Source organism: Catharus ustulatus, chromosome 9 (genome assembly GCF_009819885.2).
Source record: "Catharus ustulatus isolate bCatUst1 chromosome 9, bCatUst1.pri.v2, whole genome shotgun sequence".
Lineage (NCBI taxonomy): Eukaryota > Metazoa > Chordata > Aves > Passeriformes > Turdidae > Catharus > Catharus ustulatus.
Genome location: NC_046229.1, coordinates 18,107,115 through 18,134,684, shown reverse-complemented (window position 1 = coordinate 18,134,684; position 27,570 = coordinate 18,107,115). Strand labels below are relative to the sequence as shown.

At 37.4% G+C, this 27,570-nt stretch overlaps 1 protein-coding gene across 5 annotated transcripts in view; it reads right to left on the bottom strand.

The window, feature by feature from the left end:
- Positions 1–27,570, bottom strand: part of FNBP1L (formin binding protein 1 like) — a 57,223-nt gene that overhangs the window by 14,340 nt on the left and 15,313 nt on the right. For all 5 annotated transcript variants that reach the window (XM_033067149.1, XM_033067150.1, XM_033067151.1 and 2 more), the window contains exons 2-8: positions 13,953–14,068; positions 7,380–7,433; positions 5,738–5,885; positions 5,266–5,328; positions 3,938–4,042; positions 2,605–2,733; positions 462–608 (exon numbers count right to left, since the gene is read on the bottom strand). In XM_033067149.1, the coding sequence (XP_032923040.1) occupies positions 462–608; positions 2,605–2,733; positions 3,938–4,042; positions 5,266–5,328; positions 5,738–5,885; positions 7,380–7,433; positions 13,953–14,068 (762 nt within the window). The remainder of the gene's footprint in view (positions 1–461; positions 609–2,604; positions 2,734–3,937; positions 4,043–5,265; positions 5,329–5,737; positions 5,886–7,379; positions 7,434–13,952; positions 14,069–27,570) is intronic.

Genomic DNA, 27,570 nt, shown 5'->3' with positions numbered 1-27,570 from the left:
CCTTTTAATCTTTCAACATTGGCTCTGAAATGAGGACAGAACTAAGAAATTAGATGTAGTAAGATGAAATAGGACAGAATCTGCTGCAATCAAACAGGACCCAGAATGACACTTTGTTAACTGAACACCCTTTATATGTTTTAATGTCACATACAGGGGAAAATACTGACCACAGTACTCCAGAATACTTCAGGATAACCAAAATAATGTGTCCAAAGTCACACCCAATGAGAACATGTCAAAAGATATTGGATTACACCAAATCAATAAAGCAGGAAGAGAGCAGACAACAAAAGCAGAAGTGGTCCCTTCTGCTGAAATCAAAGTCACAACTCTTTTGAAGACAATACCTGACAACAGAAAGATAACTGTACAGGGTAAATGAGTCTTTCCCCTCTCCACAGCTTCTGTAGCAGTTAAATTGTTCACACACATTTAAAAAGTTAATCAGTTCTACTTACTCTATGTTCATCAACTGATTTTGCTGCAAGGATCATCCCCTCTAAGCATTTTGAGATAATTGGAATAACCTTGCGCTCAGAGTCAGCAAAGCCTTTGTAACATTCACTAAGTTTGATAGTCCTCCTTTCATCCATTTCTTGAAGTTGCTGCAAGTGCAAAGAAAGATAAAATCAAGCTTTCATTTGCTAATTTTTTCCTTCTCAATCCTGACATATGCAGTTACTGTGGTCACCACAGTGTAGAACAGAATTTCTATGCTTTCCCAGTAATTTTATTTGCTTAAAAAACCAGAATTTAAAAGTCCTTTCAGATGTACTTAGGATGCCCAGTACAACAGTCATGAAGACTTTATGCTCTTTGATTTCTAAAAATCACGTAGAGGACTGGACTTTCTTTTCCTTTTTCTTTCACAAAGCACTTGCACAATGCTTACAGGCAACTGTTTGAAGTATTTGCTACATGCAAAAATGAAAATCACAGTGAAGAAATTTTACTGATTTCTGCATCTCCTCACTCTCTACTTCCAAGTAATTCCTCTCTGGTGATAAACAACTCCATCTTGCTTTTAATATTATACCTCCCAAGCAATACCATTTAAAATGCAGGAAAAATAAGAAAAATTTAAATTATCTGCAGTTTAGACACTGATTTGAAATACAAACCATTTCCTTTAGCAGTGTGCAATAAAATAAAGAGAAGAATACCATTACGTAAGATTTGCGATAAACATTTACTGGAACAGAACAAAAAAAAGAATAAAGAGAAATACTATTAAGATAATAGCCCTGGTCTTTACACCTGAATGTGGAAAACACCCCAAACAAAACTAAAAATCAGTAAAACATGTACCAATAGGTTGTCAAAAACTGGACAGAAGGTTGGATCTTTCCTATATCTACACTGAGACAGATGTCTCAAACAATATTCATTTTCATGAAAACAACCACCTAGACATGCTAAACCCCTCTCCAAGGATTTCCCATAGAATGATACCAAATACTTGCAATGAAGTAATAAAAGTGTAGTCCCAAGAGAAAGCAAGACTAGGCCTTTCTGGTCTTACTGTAGAGTTCAAAAAATGTGAGTAATATCTTACAATGATAACAGATTTTAACCCTGGAGAAATAAAGGCAGTAAAGCAACAGTCTGGTGCAAGCTACAGAGATGATCAACCTGTTTCTCGTGGGAGCTGACTGCAGTTCTTGGATCAGTGTGTGAAGTCAGACCTACTGTAGTGCTGCTTAACAGTTAAAATATTAGAAAATTCTTTAATAAGCCAAGGCCATTTTTCTCCTGTGAATCCTAGACTTTCTAGTAAGGATTTAAAAAAAATATGAACTGACATGTGCTTCTGGAAAACATCAAGCATGTTTAATACCTTCAAATAAACCCAGTGCTTCACCTTCCATTTCCTCACTCCCTATCTCAGTATCAGCTCTCACCCATATTTCCCAAATGGCTGAAGGTACATGCCAACACACTCTGAATTCTCCTCACCTGACACCCCCAACTACTTTAACCTGGTTTTCTACTTTGGCAAAGTCCATGAAAGAATGAAACAATGTTTAAAAAAATCTTAATAGTTACATAAACCATCTCAAGAAATCTCCACTTTAGATACAATGTATTGATCTTTAACTATTTAAATTGGTTTAGAGAGATCTGTGAATTGCTGGTAACACTGATGGAGCAAGGACTAACTGGAGGCTGGGGAGGAACTTCTGCTTCCAGTGCAGCTGTTTTTCACCTGTGCATGAGATCCACTGCCAGCCACGAGCTCTCCTCCACCTCACTAGAGGCACAGCATACACACACACAGGGACCCTGAGAACCACTGATCAATCCTTATTAGAATGATTGTTGTAAATGCCTCCGATATTTATTTTGCCAGAACCTTTCAGAAATATTTAAATGAAGAGTCTATAAAACATAAAATCTTACAGAAAATGCAACCAAGCATTTTCATCAGAAATCCAAGCATTAGTATGGTAAGCACACTCATGAAAAAACACCAGTTGTCTCAAGATTATGGTAATTTCTTGATAAAATGATCCACTTAAATTAAAAAATAGACTTTTTAATTTTAAAGTCTATTTCTTTTTTAGAAAAGGATCAGACATACTTTTCTGTTAATTTTTTTACCTTGTAAATCTGAGGAATGACAATGTAGTAGTGTTTGTGCTGTTCTCCATTAAAATTCTGTAGTTGTGCAGCATATTCATTTTTGTTTTCATCAGCCATATGTGTGCGCAGGTTTAACTGTTGCTTAGCCTAGTAGGAAAGTGTTATCAGGTTAAACATGTCTTGTACCTTGCAATGACACACAGCATTATTTTATTTTTCAACTATGCAAGAACACTAGCCACAAGTCATCAAAACCAAGCAAACATCCTTATAACTGAAATATAAAGAATGTGAGACTTCACATATACTGACACTCTGAAACTTCATTTGTTATACACAGAGAGAGCAAGGATCACTGTGGCTCCCTTAGCCAGACTGCTTAAATGCACATCCTGAAACACAGAGAGTGACTGAACATACAAACCACGAGGTACCAAACAGCAGAGAGAGCTGCCATCCAGAGGGATTCTCTGAACTTTAACAAGGCAAAGTGCCAGGTCCTGCATGTGAGCTGGGCTGATCCCAAGCCCTAACACAGGCTGGGAGAGAAGGGGTTGAGAGCAGCCCTGAGGAGAAGAACCTGGGGGTCCTTGCAATGTGCACTCACAGCCCAGAAAGCCAACCCTTGATCTGGGCTCCACCAAAAGCAGACTGGCCAGCAGGTCAGGCCCCTCTGCTCAGCCCTACTGAGACCCCACCTGGAGTGCCCTCAGCCCAGGAAGGAAATGGATCTGCTGGGAAGAGTCCAAAGGAAGACAAAGATCATCAGAGAACTGAAGCATCACTTCTATGAAGACAGGCTGAGAGATTTGGAGATTTTTCAGCCCAGAGACGCAAAGGCTTTGGGGACACCTTAGAGGCCCTTCCAGTACCTGAAGAGGGTTTACATGAGAGCTGGAGAGGGACTTTTCACAAGGGCAGATAGTGATAGGGCAAGGGGGAATGATTTCAAACTCATAGAGGGCAGGCTCAGAGTAGACATTAAGAAAAAAATTCTTCACTATGAGGGTGGTGAGGCACTGGAACAGGTTGCCCAGAGCAGCTGTGGATGCCCCACCCTGGCAGTGTTCAAGACCAGGTCGGATGGGGCTTTGAGCAACCTGGTCTAGTAGAAGCTGTCCCTGCCCATGCCAGGGCAGTGTTCAAGGTCCCTTCCAACCCAAACCATTCTGATTCTGAAGCACACTCCTTTCCTGTGCTGCCTTACATGTCACTGGAACTTTGATTTTGTACATAACAAGTAAGCATATTTTATACACAATTTTATACATTCGAGGAATATTGTTTCAGTACTGGTGATTAACATGTAAATGAAGTATCACTGGTAATAAAATAAAGCCACTGCCCTTACCTTCTCAACATCAGCCTTTGTCGCATTAGTATCATTGTCCAGTCGTTCATAGCTTTGCTGTGCCTTCTCTGCCTCTCTGCATTCTCTCTCAAATTTCTTTTTGCTCTATAAAAGGCACAAACTTACTGCTTCAACAGCCACTATTCCCATTTGGTTTCACACATTAATTCAGAACTCAAAATATCAAAGCTTCCATTTAAGTATCTTAAATTCACTAAGTCCCTTTAACAGAGCACATTGTTAGCACAGCAACTAGGTCAACTAAATTGTTTTGAAGGCAATCTGAAGGATGTATCTACACTACAATCATCATCAGTATTCATGTCAAGTGGCACAGCTGTAGGTAGCACAGACAGCACTATTCAATACACTTGATGTTCCATATATGCGGCTGTTGTCAAGACAACTGCTGTAGGAAAAATTGTTGCAGAAGTTGAGATCTCTAGAGAGAAACTGCAGCTGAGACTGTGAGCTCCTGCTTCACAGCAAAGTCAGGCAACTGAGGTTAGTGCGTCCCTTAAAGGCATTTAAATGCATTTAAAAGACTGAGTTTGCACTCAATACGAGGCACTGTACTGTCTGAGCTGAACTGTGGAAACTACCTTGGTGAAGAATAATAACATCTAAAACGACCACATCTTCTATTCTGATCCTCTGATGATGAATTAAGCTCTTTGACATGACAGTGAAGCAATACCCTGTCATCTGAGACCACAAAAACAAAACTGAAATTCACTTCTCCAGTACTGCTTCACAATACTCTGGATCAAAGATATAATAAATTTTTAAGATAGAAAACCAGAGTATCAGAATACATCTTTGGTTGAATTTTATATTTTCTTATCTTTAAAAGCATTTGTTTCAAGAAAAGAGAAGCTTATAGCCTGTCCTAGACACATTAACTTCCTGCATTTCTCTGAAACAGTAGTTCTACCTCCTGTACTGGTATTCTTCAATATACCTTGGAAGCCCTCAAGCTCAAGTCAAATTCAGTCACTTAAGATTTCCTCTTGATATAAAAAAACTGTCATTTTTAGTAGCCCAAAAAGAAGCAACTGAAGTCTGTGCCCATTTCAAAACCAGATTCCTTTATGCCAGCTATGCTGGATAAAAGCCAAGGCTTCCCTCAAACATACACACAGAAGCTGTTTACAGAGATTTTTTTAATCAGGGAATTATAAATACATTAAACTTCATTACATGACTAAGTTACTTGGACATTCAGTAATATAATATTAAATTTAAGCAAGACAGATGAAAACAGTTCCACTTAAAGCCTGTATATCTTATTTAAGTTCAAGAGGAATAAAATCTAAACACAAACTCACATTATCCATCTGTTTCCAGCACATGTCCAGATACTGCTGAGCCTTTCGCCCTTCCTGAAGATGCTAAAAACACCACAAATAAATTAAATTTGCCTGTATTTTTAGTATGATTACCATTAATTAGTCCCCGTTCCAGCTGACAGCCTATGATGTGCAGTGTCTTCCACAAGCTACCCGTACTCTTTGGAAGATATGCAAGAATAGTACCACAGATATTGTGGTACACTGGCAAAAAAAGGTTACTAATACGCACTGTCTTCCCATGATAATTTTTAGGTTTAATAACTGTATCATAGTATATAACATCATATAGTATAGAAAAACCTTAAATGTGTTTTATAAATGTATTACAAAACATTGTAATATGTATTGCCATGATCATTAAAATGGGTAAACAAATACATCAACAAATACAAACTCATTAAAAGACATCTTGATATCCTATTTTCAAATTTAAAAACACAGAAATTACCATTTTTCTCTCAGTTTTTAGATCATGAGAATATCTCATTAATTCTCCATAGACTCTGTGTCCCATTTCTTCTGCAACTACTTCTCGTTGTCCTGCATAGTCGTTCAACTCATTGAGGATGTTAAAAAAGGCAATACACGAAGTAAACCTGACAGAAAGCACACACACACAAACAAATACACACAAAAAGTTAGGTAGCTTTTAAAAATATACTTATTTTAGTAGAGTCTGTACTCCTGATTAAATAAAAAAAAAATCATAGATATTTTACAATAAACCTTATCTTAATGCTAATTGAGTTAGAGTAGAAACACAAGCTGGGAAAGCAAGCCTGTGTTAAGCCTAGTATGTACTGTATGTTGCAATGTCTCTTCAAACACATTTTATGAGAACATGGGGTTTGTGGATGGAAAAGAAAGAAGAAGAATACTACCTGGCAAGCCCTGTAGTATAGTGGTATCTCCTAAGCTGCCCAGGGAGAGCCTGAGCTTGGGAACGGATACATACGTCCCTAGGCTCGGAGGCTGAGCTTGCTGCAGAGATGATGTGCTTGGTAGTCTTGAGGGTGGAACATGCCAATCATAGCACTCCTATGCAGCCCGATGGATTCTACACAACAAGTTTGCTATCAGCTCTGGAGACAGCTGCCTGTTTGCCTGCCCACCTCTTGGCTGGAAGTAAGGTGCCACTATGGCTGGCACTAAAAAGGGGGGAAGAGGAGGGGCAAAGGGTAGAAAGTGTGTGTGGAAGGGAAGAAAGGGAAAAAAAAACAGGCACCACATTAAAATATACATCTTTCTCTCTTTTAACTGTGGAATACTGCCATCTCCATAGGCTTGGCTTTTGGGAATTTCAAATGCCACTCTAGCACTGGAAAACCTATTCCCTCAGGTCCAGGATCTTTACATAGGTAGAAGAGCTAGAGGAAATCCTACCGTGAATTCTCAGGCACTCTGCACAACATGTGCTCAGGCTGCAACCTGAAAATTTATCCACTTTTTTATTTCCTAAGACTTACCCCTAAAGAAAAGAAAGTATTGTGCTTTTTCAAATAAATTTTTAAAATGGCTATGGAATGGACAGCAAAACAAGCACATTTCTGATAAATAAAGTTGTTTAGCACAAATTGTTCCTTCACCATTAGACATTCACTTATTTTGTCTCTGGAGTCACAGCAAGTCAGCATTTTAGAGCTCTTCTTGACCATAACATGACAATTTGTGTGCACTCAGGTCTCAGTATAGAGATGCACAATTGCATTTGTATTGCCATAAAAATGAACTGAAAACTTCTATTACTAACCAAAAAACCAAAGCCTAAGGACACAGACTGCTTTTCTTTAAAACACAATACTAGACTATACATAGCAAGCTAAACTTCTGCTTTCAAATTTTCAGTTACCTAAAGATTAATTTAGAAGGGAGCAAATACAACCTGCCATGTTTACTACATTAAAATACCAAGAGGAGTAAACAAAGGTTTCATGCTTAAGAATTACAGCAGAACTGTAAGAAGCCAAGCACAATTCTTTTGTTGTCATTACCAATTAAATACTTTATTAAAAAAAAAAAAAGCATAAAAGGACAGCATATACTGTTAGTTCTCACTTTTTACACATAGAACTTGAAATGGACATTTTTACCTGGGTTCCTCATCTTTTGGTGAGCGTTTAGGACAGTACTTCTTAACCAGATTTCTATTAAAGAACAAAAAAAGATCCTATTTTAGAGTCTCTTTTGAGAAGACACACATAGAAAACTGTATGAACAAATTATTTCTGTTTAATGTTCTATTCCCTTTGTCAACTTATAAGGATCCTTTCAATAACACAAGGCTGAAATCTATGGTCTAATCAAAATTTTACCACCTTGACCTAGAACAGTTTGCAAATATTTTACAACTTCTACTGCAGTGACTGGACATGAAATGAAGAGTTTGTTATCCAACATCCCTTTCCCACATGCAGAAGGCAGCAGCAGACGAGAACAAGGCCAATGTGTGACCACAGTGTAACACAGACAGTGCACACCGTGTGCTGTGCCATGAGCACAGAACTCCATGCCTGAAGTAAGCTTTGACCATAGATTCAAGTCAAAGATTTTAGCCACAGTATTTCCAGATATTCAATAAGGACATGTCCAAAACAGGAGAGTCCTACCATCAGCATTGCAAATAACCGGATTTTAGAAATCAAGCAAATCTCTATAAGACAATCCATAGGACCAGCACTTAACACCGTATCACAGTCCAATTTTTGAGAACACTGATATGAAATAATCTGCTTATAATAGAATGCAGGGGAAAAAGGGATTGAAGAGTTAAGAGAAGATTTTAAGAGAAAAAATCTGGCATGCATGTTGTGTATTTCACCCTACTGTCTCTCTGTAACTTCAGTTGGCACAATTATGAAGTACCTTACCATTAAAACAAGGGTGCTAATTCTGCTTTTAGCTAAAAATAACCTTGTACAATTTCTTAAATCCATTTATCTGGAAGTCATCTCTATGGTACAAAAGCCCACATAGTGAGATCATGTCCAGTTACAAAGTACACACCAAAATATGAGCAGGGAGTTGGTGTGGAAATAGTAAGCTTGATCTTTTGCCTGTTTCTATACTCTCTGAGACTACAACCAAAAAAGCCCAACTATGACAAGAAAGTCAGGTGCTTTTTATATCAGTATGTACTAAGAAACAGAATAAACACTGACTTTTAAAAAGGTATCTACATATTGTATAGCAACCTCCTTACTGAAGTTCAAGTAAGAATCTCTTCTCGCTCTCCCCAGAACCCACTGCCTGTTGTAACATTCTACTTAGTAGGGATTAAATGCAGACATTTTGATAGGAAAATGCATAAACACAATAGAAAAAAATAATAATATTTATTAAGTAACTTTCCTGTGTTCCATTTTCCCTTACATTTCTGCTTTGCTCCTCAGTGCTTATTAATGAATAGGAAATCCTTAAAATTCACCTTATTTTTATTCAGAAGGTGAAACGCATAACACACATACAATGCTGTAGCTAAGCAACCATGCCCAAGAGTCTTCAAGGGAAGATTTTCAGACTTGTTAAAAATGAGAAAAGAAATTATTTACTAAAGCCATAGAGCTTAAAATGCAGGAGAGAAGGGGCATAAATACAGATTATTTACTAACATGCAGATTTCTGTTCTGGTTTCATTCTTTAATGCAACTGTTTACTACTTCTAGAAAAACAAAAATATTATATAATCAGTTCTCCTAATTACAGCCAGTTTTGATTAGTCAATCCCATTTACCTTTGGATCAAAGGAACACACAGGTTTGAGACACTGATTAGGATTTAACAGCACAAGGTACAGTAATCAAAGGCAATAAATATGAAATGACAAGCAAATGCAGATTTTAAAGATCAAAGGAAAAGACAGCATTCATGTGAAAAATTATGCATAGAATGGCTTTTTCAGTAAGTGAATACCAACACCTAATCAAAAACAGAGATATTAGATTTAAATCTCTGAAAAAGCACAGGTTGACAAGCAGCCAGTATTAGCATGGATTTGAAGAGTAGAGCATTCTTTCAAAGAGGAGCCAGCTGACACTTCGAAGGGAGCGTAACATTCTCTGACATTTCAATCTAAATCCATGCCTAATTCTCAGAATTCAGATATGGATCTGGACTAGTTTATAAGAAAACTGTAGAAGTAATTGTTGATCATCAGAACAAAAGCAAATCTACAAGATTAATGTATTTGCTTCCTAAGAAAAGTGCAGCTGATGACACTTTAATCCTCTTCAGAAGTAAAATTTTGATGGTTTCTATCACACTCTGTCTTACAGTCAGCCATTTGGAAGCGGATTTTATACAGGATTCACCACATCTGATTATGTTGCTCCTGTAATTTTATTAACCTCACTTCCTGGTATAAATTGGTCTCAAGTAAACACCAGTGAGACAGGAATCTGATTTTTAAGAGAAGTACCACCTCAGTTACCCAGGTAGAAGTTTCAAAAAGCACTTCAGGTGATAAAAATTACTTACAGTTAGGTACCTAGAACATCTACACAAAATTTTACAGCTGTGTAACAAATTGTTTTTATCAACTCAAAACTAAGTTTTCTTCAGTCAATTAATACAGTACATAAAGAACAGAAACAGCAGCATCAACATGGTACAATCTCAATTAAAGTAACAGCCCAGGTCCTGTGGTACCTGCTTATACTAAACCACTACAGCCTCTGTATCATATTACAAATGAGACTGGTCACAAACCTTTTTTGCTTTCATAAGTAGCTAAAATTGCAGTAAGTACTTAAAAGCATTTCCTATTTATATGTGAAGTAACAGTTTCAATGCAGTTGCAACGTCTTCAGTGACTGCACATCAGTATTATGGACTGGGTGAAAACAGTAACGATTAACTGTGTTTAGTAACAGTTCATTAGAAACACTGGAGCAATCAATCTTAAAAAATTGTAACCGGGACTTCGAGTTTACAAAGATGAATATCCTTGGAACTATTAGGAAATCACATGTTTAAGTTTATGGCTACAGGACTATTAAAAAAACCCTACCACAACCATATCTGAAGAATAATGAGCAGTGCAAAATCTCAGTTCCAATCAAAGGAAGAGAGTTTTGAGAAATGATCATATGTGGTGATAATCTGAGTTCCCAGTTTTACATTTGAGCTTACACCCATTTCCAAAAACGTTTCCAAGATTATGCATATAAAAATGTGGAAACTTAGTTTGACTAGACATATGCATATATTAATACTGTATTTATAAAAATATCACTTAAACTCAACAGTATGCAGAAGGAACACAAAAAAATGGATTTGATCAGAGTAACTAGGTATCTCCAGAGACCAAAATGCACAATTTTAATTGGGCAACAAACAGCTCAAGAACAATCACAGCTATTTCCTTTAAACCAACAATAGAGAAGATAACCACATTCAGAAATTTTATTCCATGGCAGTTTAATCTCCAGTTGCAGGTATAACCTGTATTACTGCCTAACATCAAAGAAAGTGGAATTCCTCTATCTGCTTGAGTGTCATGACGCTTTAGACAACATGAAAAGGGAGTGAACCTCCAGAATTATTTTGTGTGTAACAATGCGGAACAAAACAGACTTTCACCTTGCCCCTTTTAAGAAACAATGCTGATCAAAAACAGTATCTGATAATTCAATTTAAAAATTCAGTCAAGAGTCCAGTAGTTTGGTACATACTAAATCTAATTTTTTCCATTTACAAAATAAATTAAACAGTCATATCATTAAAATGGAATGTGTTAATGTACAATGTACCCTGCAGTATCTTTGTCCTGACTCACATCCCTGTAACTCAGTAACAGCCTCTAATAACCTTTCCAAACCTTGGGGTAACACAATACATTAGCTGAGACCTACACCACACAAAACTTTAGATTTTCCTTTAAGTTAGCTCAAACAAAATCAAATTACACTTCCTTTTTGGTTTCAGAACACTTTATGTTGGAGACAAAGACAAGACAGACCAACTGTCTAGTGTGTTTTTTCCCCCACAGACAACTGAGGATTCTCCAATTTTTCCTGTAATTTTTTCAGTATCAAAGAATAGCAATGAATGACTTGTAACTTAAAACCAGCATTCAGAAAAGTTCTGGAATTACTTGGCAACCATAAGCTGCAACACCTGCATACAGTGAGTTTGCTCAAACAGCTCCTCATACGCTGTACATGCACCACTTCCCATCTCCTAGAAGACCTGGAAGGGCTGCTGCAGCTGGGAAAGGCTCATTACTAAGTTGTGACTGTATAAAGAAAAATAAAGTTTTCAAAATGCAAGGGTATACACAAAGTGAATGTGAATTTCTGCCAGGAGACAGACTCTAATTTGTGAAAACTGTTATGAAAAGTTTATTCAAGTTTTCATCCTTAGGTTTAAGCCCGCAAGAATAAGATCCATCAACAATCTCAACAGGAAGTTCATGGTCCACACCAAAACCAAAACAGAAAAAAATACCACCATACATCACTAGCTTTATCTCCTGACTCAGCTTGGCTTTCCTTGGTCTCCCATCCAAGTACTACTAAGAGAGCCACAGAACTATCAAGAGGTGACCACTTGCTGTACTCTTTATACTCTACTAACCAAGAGCATTATCAATCTCAGTTATAAAGTTCATTATGAGAAGAGTCTCAACACTCTTTTTCAAATTGTCTTCCACCACAAAAGGAAGAAATGGTGATATTCTAGAAATTTCCATTAGGGATTTTAATATCTATCTCATGGGCCATATGCTGCCAATACTAAAAGTCACCAGAACCACAGTCCATCCCCCAAGATCTCTCTCAGAATTTCCCAGGAGCAAGATGCAGGATGGCTAACTCTTCTGAAGGTGACAGTTTTGCTTGATCTCAAACCCCCCTGGCCTCATAACCATTCTACATAATAAAAAACAGTGAGTGTCCTCAGGAGGAATGATGGCTGGAATCAAGTTGTTATCACGAGACAGTTTATTACTAAACAATCAAGTCTCCTCCAAAAAATAAATAAGCAAGAATATCAAAGAGTAGCTTCATGAACTGGTCTACTGGCAGGAAATCAGTCACCCTGTGATGTGTGTGCTGTCCAGACCCTTGTGGGAAGCAGGCAGAAAGTGCATGCATGCACTGTATACCATGTGTGCAGCAAGATCTGTGCTTGCCAGAACTGCCATACTTACTGCACAGGGACAGTCACTCCAGCCATCTCACAGAAGGGGTATTCCACAGAACTCTTACATTTTTGAAAGACACTTCAAGAAAAATCAATAGTTTTACCCAGAGTAAAAGGCTGAACAGAGAACATTTCCTATTTCTAGTCAAATCCTGAAATAGTAATGTGGTGTCTCATCTTGTTAGTTGTGGAATAAACCTTTAAATACAATTAAGCAAAATGGTATTTGTTAATATTAGGAATATTACATATAGGATAATGATTAATTAATAATAAGGAAAATATCTTGAAAGAGATCTATGGAAATAAAACACATTTCTGTTTTTTGACAGACAACTTAAAACAATTCAAAACAGAGCTGCAAACTGCTGGTTCCAACTTTTCTTTACCTCCTCAAGTTCTTCTATACCAGCTTTGGAAAAGTGGTATTTATTTTCTTCCTTCTAAGAAAAAAAATCCGCCAGTAAAACAGTGGATTATTACATTAGGTGAATATATACAAGAAACTAAAAGGATCCAAAGAAACTGATAAAGAAATCAAAAAGAAAATGAGCAGCCCAGATGGAGAACATCCATATCCTCAGCTGTGAACCTCATTACTGTATTAACGAGGAAGGATTTCTCAGCTCTCTATCTAGTGACAATCTGGTTTGCAAATGATGAGATGATGGAAGAAACCACAGAAGAGAAGTTGCTATCAGTTTTAGTCTGCCAAGGGAAGGCAGCAACTTCAGCTGAATCCCCCAAAGGAATTCAAGACAGTAAAAATGACAGTGAAGGCCAAGTTCACAGAAATGTCTTAAATTTTTATCTTCAAGCACCGAGTACACTGTTGGTAAAAATCAACCTACTTTATTCTGAAGAAATAACTTTATCCTGAAGCAGTCATTTCATGGCTGCTGCTCTTCTTGTATGACCCCTGAATGGAAATTCCTATTGGACCTAAAAGATGTTTCACTTGGCAGCTATAGAACAGAGGTCTGGGTTAGAGTCTCACCCAAAGGGACAGGACCTGCTATGGACAGGGTGTGCTTCAAGGACAGGAAGGTCTTGTTGTTTTCTCAAGTTCTATTCAATTATTTTAATCAGATTTCTTAGTACAATGTAGTGCAGCTCTTGCCAGTTCAACATGAGAAATTAATTAGTAACAGAGGCAAACACACTCAAGTGTAGATACAGATAACACACTTTACAGCAAACATCCTGATAGTCAGTACAAAAAAATTACTATGGTTTTCCTTGTTTTGAATCTTTAATTTTTAGCCTTAAATCTTTTTATTTCAAAGATCTCAAGGGTGGCTGGGAGGAAAGAATGGGAGAGAAGGTAAAAACAAGAAAGCAAGTGCACACCCAAAGATAATTTTCTGTTTTGGACTGGTCTGTCGTGAAAACAGCTAGTGATGTAATGCACTCTGTAAATGAAAAACATTCATTAATCATGACATTTCATACTTGCTCACCAAGTGATACAGTGGTTTTAAGTAACTTTCAAGATCCTCTTACAAACAAAAAAACAAATTTACCTCAGTTGTTTTGCATAGTTTTGCTCGATTTCTATCCTTTCTTTTACAAATTTGGCGTATTTCTCCAAGAAGTCAATGCCCCATTGTGTATGCTTGTCCAAGTTATCAAACTGATCCTTTAAAAACAAAAGGAAAAAAAAAATTGCCCAGAATTAGTTAAGAATCATGGCAGCACCAGATTTACACATCATTTATTTATAAGCTGTGCTTTAAGGGAATGTTGCTACTTGGGTAGAAGTCATTCAAGTTATAAATCAGTCAAATGTGTATATAAATGTATCAGCCATATACCAGAACAGTAAGTTTCATGTGCAGGAACAGATGAACCTTTTTTTTTTTTGTAAAAACAGCTCTAAATAATTACATGCTAAGCTGTAAGCAGTCTTTCATCACTTTCAAAATGCAAATCTGTCTGTCTTTCCCCTCAAACCCCTCCATTTCAAAAGTGAATCTTTTCCACCAAGGTAACAGACACAACCAAAGATCGCTATTTGATAAATATGAGACAGCTCACAGAAGAGATGCCTGGCATCTTCATCAGCTTTGAAACACAAGTTCTAATCTCATTGGATAAAAAAAAAAATTACTTTCACTCTTAGGATTACCCACTGAAAGAAAAATAACGAATTTTAGCAGCATGACTAAATTGGGTGTAGTCTGCATATCAAAAATATTTATTAAATCAAAACTATATACACAGCTCATGATCAGCTCTAAGAGGAGCGTCCTAAGAAAGCAAATGTGTCCTTAGTAATTATGAAAGTTATAGCAAAGTAAAGGCACAAAACAAAAAGGAGAAACAGTCAAAAATAAACTACATTTAAAAAAAAAAGTTGGGGAATTTTTAATACATTAAACCATCTTCAAAACAAATCTTTCACTGCACTCTTACTGATCAACAGGTGGAAGATACACGTCAAAAAGCAAGTGGAAATATGGGGTTTAAGAATTAGGTAGGAGAAAACAAAGGTACAAAATACCTAGCCAACATTTTTAGTCTAACACATACTTGCATTTTATGCTACAATAATCTACCACAGTGAAAAATCAAGGATTTTCAGCTTAAAATAGCATTTAAAATTAGCGGTTATTAAGTAATCCAAAAAGACAAGTAACTGAAACATCGACGTCTGTGTCCTGTAGAGGTTGAATCCAAATACACTTCACAGTAAACTTAAAAAATAAAGAGCAGAAAAAGAAAAAAAGCTAAGGAAGCAATTAAGTTCGAAGTTTAATTAACTTACACAAAAAAATGCTCTGAAGGCTGTTTATCAGAGGCTATCTCTTGCAGACTCAGTAGCTTGCCTGAACCTAATGAACAATGTAGACTTCTAGCATTAGCAATTTAAGTCCAATTTCAACATGCAGTAGGATGATCTACAGCTAAATCAAAAAAAATTCCATAAAACACTGCAAGGCCTAAGACTCAAGGAACACGCATTCACTTAAAGAGATAGCAGGTGAACACAACTATAGAACCAAGGAAAAGAAAAATAACGTAACAAGATGAAGGCTGCTGTCAAATGTTGCCTTGCAGGTCCCAGGATCCTACAGCAGGGAGTAACAAGCACAGCCACTGGTGCCTGGAACACTTCAGCCCAATGGCATGCAGGTACTGCCACCCAAAAGCATCCATCCTGTTCTACCACCAGCCTCTGCACCACTCTCTCCACCCAAATCACAACCACTTTCCCTGACGTGTCACCACAGAACCACAGACACAGCCAAGAGATGGGAGAGGGACTAAAGACAAGGTTTCAATGTATTTGGGAAACCACGGCCTGGATCTCACATTATTCATTGCACCAACTGGACATTTCCACTCAAAATATGGCAAATAAAGTGACATTTCTGCTACTGCTTTTAGAGAAGCTGCACATGCATTGTTTGAGTGTGGGAATAGGGAGACAATTACCAGGTTGCGGCGTCAAACCACATTTGCAAATATGCATACAAATACATCAACCTCAAGAAGCCTTTCTTTTTTATACTCCACTCATTTGTGTAATTACTCTTACAAAATTAACCTAGCATCCAAAAGTAGTCTGTAAAAATGCTTCTGGCATGAAGTCAATACCTAATACCATTAAAAAGAACTGACTTCCTTCAGCACACAGCAGAACAAAGCCTTTGCTGTCCTACTTAAGCTCTTTAGACCACAAAGCTCTCATTTGCTGCTAAGGTTTCATTAGCATTAGGGAACACCACATTACTTATGTTTCCAAACATGCAACCAGAGACAGTGGCTTTCCAAATATTTTGTTGAAACAAAAAAGAACTCCACTGCTCAAACTTCCTTCAAGATCTGCTGTTAATATGAAAATTACATTTAACAAGCTATCACACTTTAGTACAAGGATTTAATCACTGATCACATGACAAAAATTTCTTTCTTCCCCCCTCAATTCCTCTTCTTCACCTGATTCTAGAAACAGTATGTTCTGTGCAAAGACAGTTTTGTTGGATTATCCCACAAGTTTCACAAGTTTTCAAATTCTCTCTAAACAATAAACCAGTGAATGAAAGTCTGCAGTCACAAGAATCACCTTACACTGTTCTGTAAAACCACTGTGATAATGAGCAAAAGATAAAGGCAAGATCAATGAATAAGCAAAAAGGATTGGCCTTTTCAGAAAGGCTTCCAGAGGGGAGTCACAAATTTCCTCAATTATTTTTCAATTCTATTCCAGAAGCTCACATTTGAGATCTGGGCCTCGATTAAGCAGAAAGTTTCCTTTTTGTACCAGCAAACAGCAAATCTTCCAGACTGTTAAAAAGGAAGTCAAATTAATGCACCAAGATACAAGTGATTTCTTCAATGGAAAAAAAAAATGGTCAAAAAATCAGGCACTGTTATATAAACAAGAAAATAGACCAAATAGTTCCAACAAAATTTAGGTCTGTAATTTAAAATAAATATATCACTGTGCTAGCTCCTTTATAAGAAATATGAAAACTGCATCAACTAGAGATCAGCAAAAGGTTATTAAAAAAAAAAAAATCACATCCTACAATATCTGGTTATCTATACCCTGATAGTGAAGTATGTTCTCAACAATATTTCCAAGCAAATATATATATATTGCCGCTTTTCTAGTAACTGCCCACACTCCTTGGCAGCTGAGCAGACAATTTTTGTAAAGAACTTTATTAAAACTGCAGCTGACTATTATTAAAGCGATTAAGGTCAGCTAATGGATGGTGGCCCTACACAGAAACTGCCCCCTCAAAAGTGGAATGCAGTCCAAAGCCTCTCCACTACAAACAAACAAATCTGACACTTGACAAGAAGTTTGTAGTAGGTCAAAACAGACTATTCCAAAACAAATGTCACCCACCGAAATTCTACTTCCAGATTATTTACTGGAACCACAGATCAAATGCTATAAACGCTCCAGGTCTGCAGTTCTAAACCTATCACACATTTGCAGACACTAGCAAAGATATTTACATAAACAGCAGCTGAAGCATCAAAGCCAAGAGCAAACCTGACCCAAACCTGCACCCAAGACAAAACAGACTCTCCTGGGTTAAACTCGAGATTTGCTCTCCTCCTCTTAATGACACTTGTTTTTTCTCAAACAAGCCTCAAGAACCAATAAAAAGGAAAACATGGGATATCTCTTCAGAGGGATGAACATGCTTACAGCACAAATACTGGACGTTTAGTCTTCCCAAAGCTACCACTCCAGACACTGGACTAGTGTGGGAGTTTCAAATAAAAGGCATTAAACAAGACTGAGATTTTCAAAAGGGGATGTTCCCAGCTTTCATCAACTTCAGAAGGCAATTCTACTTGCATTTAAAGCTAGGATTGTGGTGTCATTCTGTAAAAAAGTCCTTCTGTTTCACGAATTTATTCCTTTACAATATGTAAATTAGCTAACTGCATTAACATCGAATTGCCTTCAAATTAGTTTCCCATTTCACTGACCTCCAGACAATACAGCTGAAAGTTTTAAGAATCACATTAAACATTGAAGTACATTGACTTACAAGTTTCAGAAACCTATCTCAATTAATTACATCTGCAATATCTACTTAATAAAACATTTTATTTGAAATGGGGATACTTTGCATTAATTATTCTACAATCACTTTACTCCCTATTGACTCAACTGTTCATCATTACTTCCATACTTTCATCTGACCACAATTTTAGTTTGCAGTTACCAAGTGATCTTAATTGCACTTTTGAAGCATTGGCTCAGATGAGGTTTTTTTCCCAATTCTTTGTTCTCCAGGCTGGACAGCCAGTCTAAACTTCCAAGTGGGTGAGTGGAAGATTAAAAACTCAGTCCTGTCTTTTGCACTCTACATTCCTAACCCTTATGCAGGCTGGTATAAGGAAATATGTACTATGCCAGTGTTCAGAGCACAGAAAACCAGCAATCAGGCCTTGGTTCAGGGAAAAAAAAATTCAAAACACTTGGCATCAAAAAAGCCCCAGTGCATTTATGGATATAAATGTTGTATTTCATTATCATCTTATGAATAGCCGTGACTTACTTAACCACACAAGTCCACAGAAAGCCAAGTGAGAAAATGTGGGTGATTAGATAACTTAATACCAATCTTAGCAGTTCTTGTTTACTCAATTAATGCCCATGAGGGTTTATCAAATGAACCTGAATTATGGATAAATTTAAATGACACATTAAATTCTGCATGTCTTTTCTTTCCTGCATGAGCAGCACTGCAGAAGAGAAAAAGACTGCTTCATAACATCCAACCCTGTTTGAGAAGTTAAATCTTTAAGTTACAAAACATTATAGACTATTTAACATATTAAGATTTTGTAAAACTCTTACTAAATAGCTGAATTACGAAACATTATGCAACTTGGGTTTTATTTTCTTTTATTTTTAGATAATGATCAAGGCCTTCAAATGATTCACTGTTTTACTTGGAGGTATCTCCAAGTAAATTTCTTTATTTCAAAAAACAAAACAACAAAAAAAAAAAAAACTTGCAGTATTTGTACTAAGAACTACTAGGTGCACTACATTAAAAGTTATGGGAACCATACCCATCCATTAATATATTAATGAGAAGTTACCAGCATAATATATCATACCTTTCTCTATTTGTCTTCAGGACAAGTTAATTATAAAACTGTATTTTAATTAGAGCATGTTACACTCATCTAACTTTTGACAATACATTTCAGTTTCTCTTTGTGGATACCTCTTCACTGTCTGTTTTTGCTTTCTACTTCTGTCTCTATGCATTCCTGCTTCCTTTTCTATCTTAGGATAATAGCTCTTTTATTTTACTGTCTGAACTGATTATCATTTCTCTGTATTCCTGCCTGTTTGTTTTCATAATTATCAATTTGGTTTGGTCTTTCTTCTTTCCTTGCAACTACAATGTGCTTCTTCCTAACAGGCAGACAAAAGCTGCTTCCAGCTAAACAGTACTTTATCTTTTCAAAACACCCTGTTAGCTTCACATCTAAAAACTAACAAAGAGCTATTTCTATATCAAGAACAAAACAGAGTGTTTAGTTTTTCTGCTTTCTACAAGTTCTGGATTGTAGCTCCAGACTAATCTGCAAATTATACCTCATTTCGCTCTGTAAACAATCTAGGTATTACAGTTAAGAGAGAGGAAAAAATGTGATGTGAGCAAACTTAAAGGCTAAGTATTTTATAGACTAAAAGATTAATATCAATTAGAAGGTTCAGGGCAGCAACATCAAAAGCCATAGTGAAACTGGAAATAAAGCAGAGGCACTCAGATTAAGATGAGAAAAAAAGTTACACTTCCATATACATAAATTAAACAATACTTCACATTTTAATTTCATATCACAACGTAAGTTCACTACAGACTGTACAGGCACGTATACAGGAAAATCTGCTAGTCTTATTGAAACATCAAAGAAGACTAATTCCTAAAAAGAATTTCTGAACACAGTTTGTAGGTTGACCTTCAGGACATGGAGGTACTTTGCTTGCAAAAATTAAGACACTGGTATTAAAAGTACACTATGTTGTAGCTTGAAAATTTAAGAGAGAAACTGCTAGAAATTTACAGTGTTTAATATGCAAAAGGAAAACACTAGGAATTTAAAAATCACTTTTAGCTGGACAAAAGACTACTTTGCTATGAGAAATAAAGAACTAATAAATTCATTGCATCAGCACAGGATGAAAAGTCTACTTGCCTGTTAAGCTTTTGCATATAATTTCAAAAAGCAGTATCACTGTCAACTTTAATTTTAAAAAGTCAAGTTCTATGATTAGAGAAACATTTGCATGATAAAGTGAGCAAAAAACCTCAAAAAAGTACTGAACCACTGGAGGTCTGGCCACGCTGGAAGATAATGTATACAGCAAGTCAGCTTTCTAAAGCAAAGCTAAAAATGGACAGCTGCAATAGAGGAAGAGAAAGACAAAGACTGTTTTTGTCCATAAAGATGTCTTCAGACCAGCAGCTAAGGAACTGCTTTGGAAACTCTAGATGAAAGTGAGGTCTGGCAGGAGGGGATGTCTTGTTTGAGACCTAACAAATTCCCAGGTGTGACACATTTAGTTTCCAGGAAAGAGCAGGAATCTGCCACAGACAGAACATGTGTGGAAATATTTGTACTGCTTTTGAAATGAGCAGTCATAATTACAAAAGAATCAAGTTCTGCTTCTAGAGATTTGCAGATCAGCTGAAGAACACTGGAGATTACGGCTGTGCTCTCCAGTTCACCCAGGCCACTGAATGGACAAGTTGGACTAATCATTAGGCTTCACCAGCAATAGTTTCCTACCAGCAGAGCAAACTGATTGAAAAAGTTCACAGCTGGGACACTGAAAACCAATGTTAAGAAAGGAAAAGAACACACTGCAGCAGAGGGTATCTCAACAACCACTCCTACTTGCCCTGTTAACGAATAATCTCCAGAATTCTTCAGTTAACAGATGGCCACATTCATAAGAACTAGAACAGTATATTTACCTCACCGTATCATGATGCAAACTTAAGTAAAGAAAATGTCATTTCCTTGCAGTACCTACAGGCCTGCTCTCTTCTTCACTCAGATGACCCCACTCTGCAGTTTCACAGCAGGCTCACAACCTTCCACACACTGCACAGAGGGCTATTCCCTGAACACAACACTTGCTCCTACTCAGAAAGTTCTACCAACACTGTGTAGAAGCCAGAACACAATTCCAGGTCTCCCTTCCTCTCTGCTGCCCAGCACAGTCTCATCACACTGAGCTTGTCCATGAACAGGTTCTTCACTGTGGGTGTGTCCCAGCTCTAACACCTTCACCCATAAGGAGCTAAGCACTGTGTCCCAAACAGTCAGAATGGATTCCTTTACCACCACCACCACTTGAGAAAAATACAAACACACACACATTCATAGGAAATATCTACCAGAACACAAGCATACATAAAATACAGACCAGGAAATCCCGCTTCGCAAACTGGATCAGAACCCACTCACTCAGTTTTCAATCATCCCCTTAATTTCAACTTTTAATTGGCAAGAATTTTTTAAAAGAAACTTAGTCAGATTTTTTTCACATATGTTCTTAATAGAGATTGTTAGAATACTTGAGTCTTATCTGCACTAGTACCAAAGCTTAATTCTGAAACACTCTATTTTAAGCTAAATTCCCACACTAACTTAAAACAGACCATTTTCAAACGTCTCTATCCAAGACAATAGCAGATCACAAACCACATATTTTCGAGCATTATTGGATTAAAATAGTTGCCATCTTAACACAGGGGCAGTATTACACTTGCCTTGTATATACAAAGGATATAATTATGTCCATTCCCTTAAACACCAAGAAATCTTATTTTCACCATAGACAAGCCAGAAAACAGGCATTTCCTGAGTCTTGTGGGAATGGTTGAAGGTTGTTAATAAACTGACTGAGGCCTAAGTACATTTTAGTCCTGGTTATGTCACTTGAAATAGGAGACAGGAAGACTATGTTTAACCCTAAATGAAGTAAGTGTGATATCATGCATCACAGTAAAAAAATGCTACTACTGTTTGTACAATGCTTAGAGATGTTGTTGCTCATTGTAAGAAATATCTGGAGAAAATCCTATCTAATGCTAGAGTAACAGATTATAAAGCAGTGAGGCTATATATCAATGAAGTAGCAGAATACTGAATTTGTTGTATGACCAACAGCCACGTGAGGCCTCATGTGAAGCAGAAGTTCTGCGCAAAACCAGCACATTTACTGCATGATTAATGGTAGCCTACAGAAAATCTGCAAGAACAAATTATCTGGATTGGAAAATACTGATGCAAGACTTCTATTTTTGAAAAATCGTGTAAACAATCATTTAGTTCTTTAGTTACAAAATATTATTACGTGACTTGTCACGCTATGTGCAAGGTGAATGTTTTATTGTATGACTAAAGAACCCTTGCTGAAACTACTACTGAAACCTTTCAAAACTTTTAAATGCCTCTCCACCAACTACATGTATTTCCACAATATTACTAAAAATGCATCCACAGGAGACTGACTGAGCAGCAATTCTGACACTCCCCAGTTCTCACACATGTGACTTAATCTAATTTCGCATTCTGGAGGATCTGTTTTTTCAAAACTTGTAGAAACAAGAAAGGGATCTCACCTACTTCTTCAGGGAAGAGTTAAATTCCTGCTCTGGCCAGTCCGTCATAGCATCTAACAAGTAGAGTATGCACTGCTTTTTTCCTCCATACACCAAGGGAGTGAACAGTGTGCTCAAGACAAGAGGGGAGTAATCTCAGTGTTACAAAGTGAGGCAATAGGGAAAAGAGAAAAGGTTTGCACATGGAATATTACAGAACACCTAGATGCCCTACATCACAAATTCAGAAAACAAGATCCACCAGCTCTGCCTGTGCACACACAACTCTGTACAAATTTGATTACATCATGTCCAGCTGCAATACCATGAGACCCAGCTTATACTGCACTATTTAGTGAGTTTTCCTGCACTGAAATGTGACATGAAAAATAACTTTGTTTGCATATTACTTAGAGGCTATTCTATAGATTTTGTTACAGTTGAGAATTGTAACAGGGTCACAGCTCTGAATGCCTTAAAAAGCCAAGATGCCTGATACAAATTTAAAATAAGGAAGTACTTTCTGCCAGATGGGGGAGGAGAAAAAGAAGGGAGAGCGGCAACTTCCCTCTCATCCAAATATCACTTCCTTGTATTTATCTGCTCAGCTGTTAAGTAGACTGTAGGATACCATTTTCAACTGACTTAAAAATTATAAACTGTTTAACAAGTATGATGGAGAAAATCCAGGCAAACAAGTGAATTTAGTGTGTTTCACACTGAAAAGATCCACCTTTAGGTTTTATCTCAACAGAACAATCAGAAAAAAGGAGAACCTATCTGGTATGGGCTGAATCATATTGTTTATGATTCTAACAATTAGGACAAATATAGTGTAAAAATACCTATACAGAATCCAGGCACTGAGTATCACCAGTAGAACTTCATTTCAACATAGAGAACAAGGTATATCCATGGTATATTCCCTAAAACTTTCCTCATATGTATTTAATGAAGGTGTATATTATTTAGAATCTTAAACTCCTGTCAACAGTTCCCTAAAAAAACCACATTTCATGGCACTATTTCTACACAGCAACTGGAGTGAACAAAGAACTCATAAAACTTACAGCCCACGAATATAACAAATATATCCTGCTCTTAACTTCTAGTTAATTACACAATAGGTGTAATTACAATACCCAGTAAATCTACAAGAACTAGGTACAGGAATTCTTGTAACATGAATCTTTTGGCTCTCAGCAGACAAAACCTCCTCATTCAGCATAGCTCTGATGAACTGTCTCAACTACTCTCTACATGTAGGAAGCTATAGTGAATGCAGCTAGAATATGAGAAGGTATTTCCTAGTGTTATTTTCAGCTTCCAGACATACTGAAGACAAAGGCATAAACCTTACATTTGTTGCTGTTGATATTCAAAAGATACAACTATACCTACATAGCTTGTAAACAAATATTTGCTCTTCTGAACCACTCTGAGTAAGATACCTATACAGTGGTATTTTGATCAGCCCTTCAATTTTATTGAATTAAATCATTAGCCTTTTATGGTGTAGGAAGGGCTGCAAATACTAACAGAGCTAATCACCATGGACTGTTCTGAGCACACTCCCCACTAAAAGGGAGTAGAAACTGTTCAGTACTTCAGAAAACCAGAGATCACAGGACCAGTTACACAAACAGTTACAGAACTCGAAGGCTGTTAACCGATTTGCCATATGCTGTTTGTTTTGTCAACTCAACGAACAAGTCCTACCGTAAAGTGAACTTCCCTTTTCAGTATCACCTGTGAATAAACTTCAGTGTTCAAGAGAAAGACTATCGAAGCCACATCTTTCACAGATATCTTGCTAACAACAGTAAATACCTTCCAAACTTGATTATAAAACCAGATCAAGACACTTAACAAGAAATTAACATGGCAGTAAATTCGAGCTTTCCTCTATTCTTTGGAACATTATTTCCAGACACAAATACCCTGACAGAAAAAAAACCAAACACACACACAAAACCCAGAAACAACAAAACAACACCCAAATCCAAAAACCCAAAACAAAATGAAAACCAACACCATCCGCCACGTTCATTATTTGCAATGGAATCTACTGTACTCATTGTTTTTGAAGCAAAATTTGTAGTAACATTAACATAACTGAATAAAGAATTCAAACCAAAACCAGATGTTATTACTGGCACCTTCAAAACAGTGGAATTTTTCAAGATTTTGTGATTCAGATAACATTAAAATGTAACACAACTGTGCCATGTATCAAGTTTCTCTCACAGTTTTTAAGCTATGACCCTAGAAATACACAGAGAAGTCCTCCTATCTTTGACCACAGACTTCAGAATCATAACCTGCATTGCAAGAATAACATTATTCATAAAACCTTTATTTCTAGTAGAAATGTACTTCCTCTGATAAATCAAATTGTACAAAAACACATACTGTTTCCCCTGGTTAACAAGATATTTTCCATTAAATTACAAAAGAAATAAGAAGAGTGATGTCATTTAACTATAAGCATATGCACTTCCATTTAAAAAGTTGCGATTTCACAAAGGTAAAACAACCCTATACTATCATATTTGGACACTGAGGTTGCACACACAAAAGCTAAGTACAAACTACAGAGTTCTGAAAAGAAAACCCATACTTTTGAACTGTTATAGCTAGGTTCCTCATTCATCCCAAAACATGTAAAAGTCCAGACTCATAACAACTTATTTCTCATACTGTTTCTGTGATCCAGAATATTAAAAAGACAGTGGGGTCCATAAATACATTCTGCATCACTTCAGGAGCTCCACACTGAAAGCAAGCAAATTTATAGCATTATCAGTGCCAGTACTTCTGAAGTAAGATGAATAGTACTCACATTCATGACAAAAATAAACATGAACAATGGGGTCACACTGACAATAGTAACACCAGACCACATCGATTTCGTTTTTGAGAGACAATTTATTTTTGAGAGTCAAATGAGTAGTCAATGCAGAAATTAAAAGGCTCTTCAGCAGAAGCCTACCTTCTTCCATAACTTCCTTCCTGACTAAATATAGAAGGGTATTCACTCTAAAACCCAGTGGGGATCTGAATGGTACAGATGAACAAGCACCAAATCGCAGTACTTTCTATCTCTTACTGGACCTTGAAGTTCAAACCTGGGCCCAGTATTTTCAGCTTATTTCTCAGTGACTTGCAGGAAGGGGCAGATGCCTCCTGAGCAGTTTGCTGAGGACACAAAGCTGGCAGGAGCTGTGCAGCCCTTCAGGAGGGCTCCACAGGCTGCAGAGAGGGGCAGGGAAGAATCACCTGAATTTCACAGAGGCAAATGCAGGGTCCTGCTCCCGGGGAGCAACAACCCCAGGCACCAGCACAGGTTGGGCTGAGCTCCTGGAGAGCAGCTCTGCAGAGAAGGACCTGGGTCCTGGTGGACAACAAGCTGTCCATGAGCCAGCAGTGCCAACAAGGACAATGCCAGGAAGAGCACTGTGAGTGGTCAAGGGAGGTGATCCTGCCCCTCTGCTCAGAGCCAGTGAGGCACATCCGAAGTGCTGTGCCCAGTTCTGGGCTCCTCAGTACAGGACACACAGGGAGCTCCTGCACTGGTCTGGCAGAGGACAGCAGACATGAAGAGGGGATTGCAGCATCTCCCCAAGAACGGCTGAGGGAGCTGGGGCTGCTCAGCCCAGAGATGACTGAGAGCACCTCATCAGGGTCTGTGAGTGTGTCAAGGGAGGTCACAGGGTGGTTTCAGCTCTGCTGGTTGCTGCCCAGCAATAGCACAAGAGGCAATGGGCAGACACTGATGCACAGAAGCTCCACCTGAACACGAGGAAGAACCTCTTCACTGTGAGGGTGAGTACTGGAACAGATCACCCACAGGGTGTGGAGTCTCTCACTGGAGATATTCCAGAACTGTCACAATGCAATCCTGGGCAGTGTGCTCTGGAATGACCCTGCCTGAGCAGGGAAGTTGGACTGGATGACCCACTTCCAACCTTACCCATTCCATGATTCTGTGACTGAAACAGAAGCATCTTTGCCAGTTTCCCCCTCTCATAATTTCTCAGGAATTTTTATTCTTCTAATTTTTTTCAACTCTTGTTCATCCACTACCTCCCTTTTAATTCCTTCTTTAAGCCTCTTTTGCACTGCTTACCCTTCTGACACTTTATTCCAAAGGAGATACTGAAAACATCCTTCTACCTTAATAAAGAAATACTGTGGGAACCCATTTTAACAGCAGCATTTTAAACACTGTGTTAATTCTACACTCTGTGCAAAGCATCTTGTTCTACTGATTACAGACACAGAAAAACTACTACTGTAGTAAATAGGTTTCTTTCCTAATGACTTTTCAGTATTACCAAATCAGAAATAATGAAGAGCAAAACAGTAAAAAAGTGGTCAATGATACACTGCAGATGTAGTTAAAAATTCAACTGCAGCAAATACTGCAGATCAGAGCAGCAATTTACTACAAATTCACTATGTAGAATCATTGAATGGCTTGGGCCGGAAAGACTCTGAAGATCACCTTATTGCAAACCCCCTGCATAGGCAGGGATACCTCCCACTAGACCAGGTCACTCAGAGCCTCAGCCAGCCTGGCCTTGAACACCTCCAGACTTTTGTACTTGTACTTTCCTTTTAAAAACCTGTTCTGCCCAAACAGCCCTGTGAAACTTAACACTCCTTATTGCACACTGATCTGGAAGCAGAGGAAAGTGGCAGTCTTTTGTCACCTTAAGATATAACCTCTCCTGTATTTTATGTCACTGTCACACCACATTCATTATGTCCTTTATGGAAAACCTCATTATTAGTGATTTCATTCTTCAACATGAAGTGTTACTCATGTCTTTACTAAGCACTCATTTCACTAAGTCTGCATGGAATTAAAATAGCAAAATATTAACCAATAAGGAATAAATATCTGTAAATAATCAAGGGTCTAGAAACTGTCAAAGAAACACTAAAGAAATTCTGACAGCCTCAAATACTGAATAAAACACGACATAATGAGAAAACCAAAACTCATTTCTTTCATACTGAATGAAAT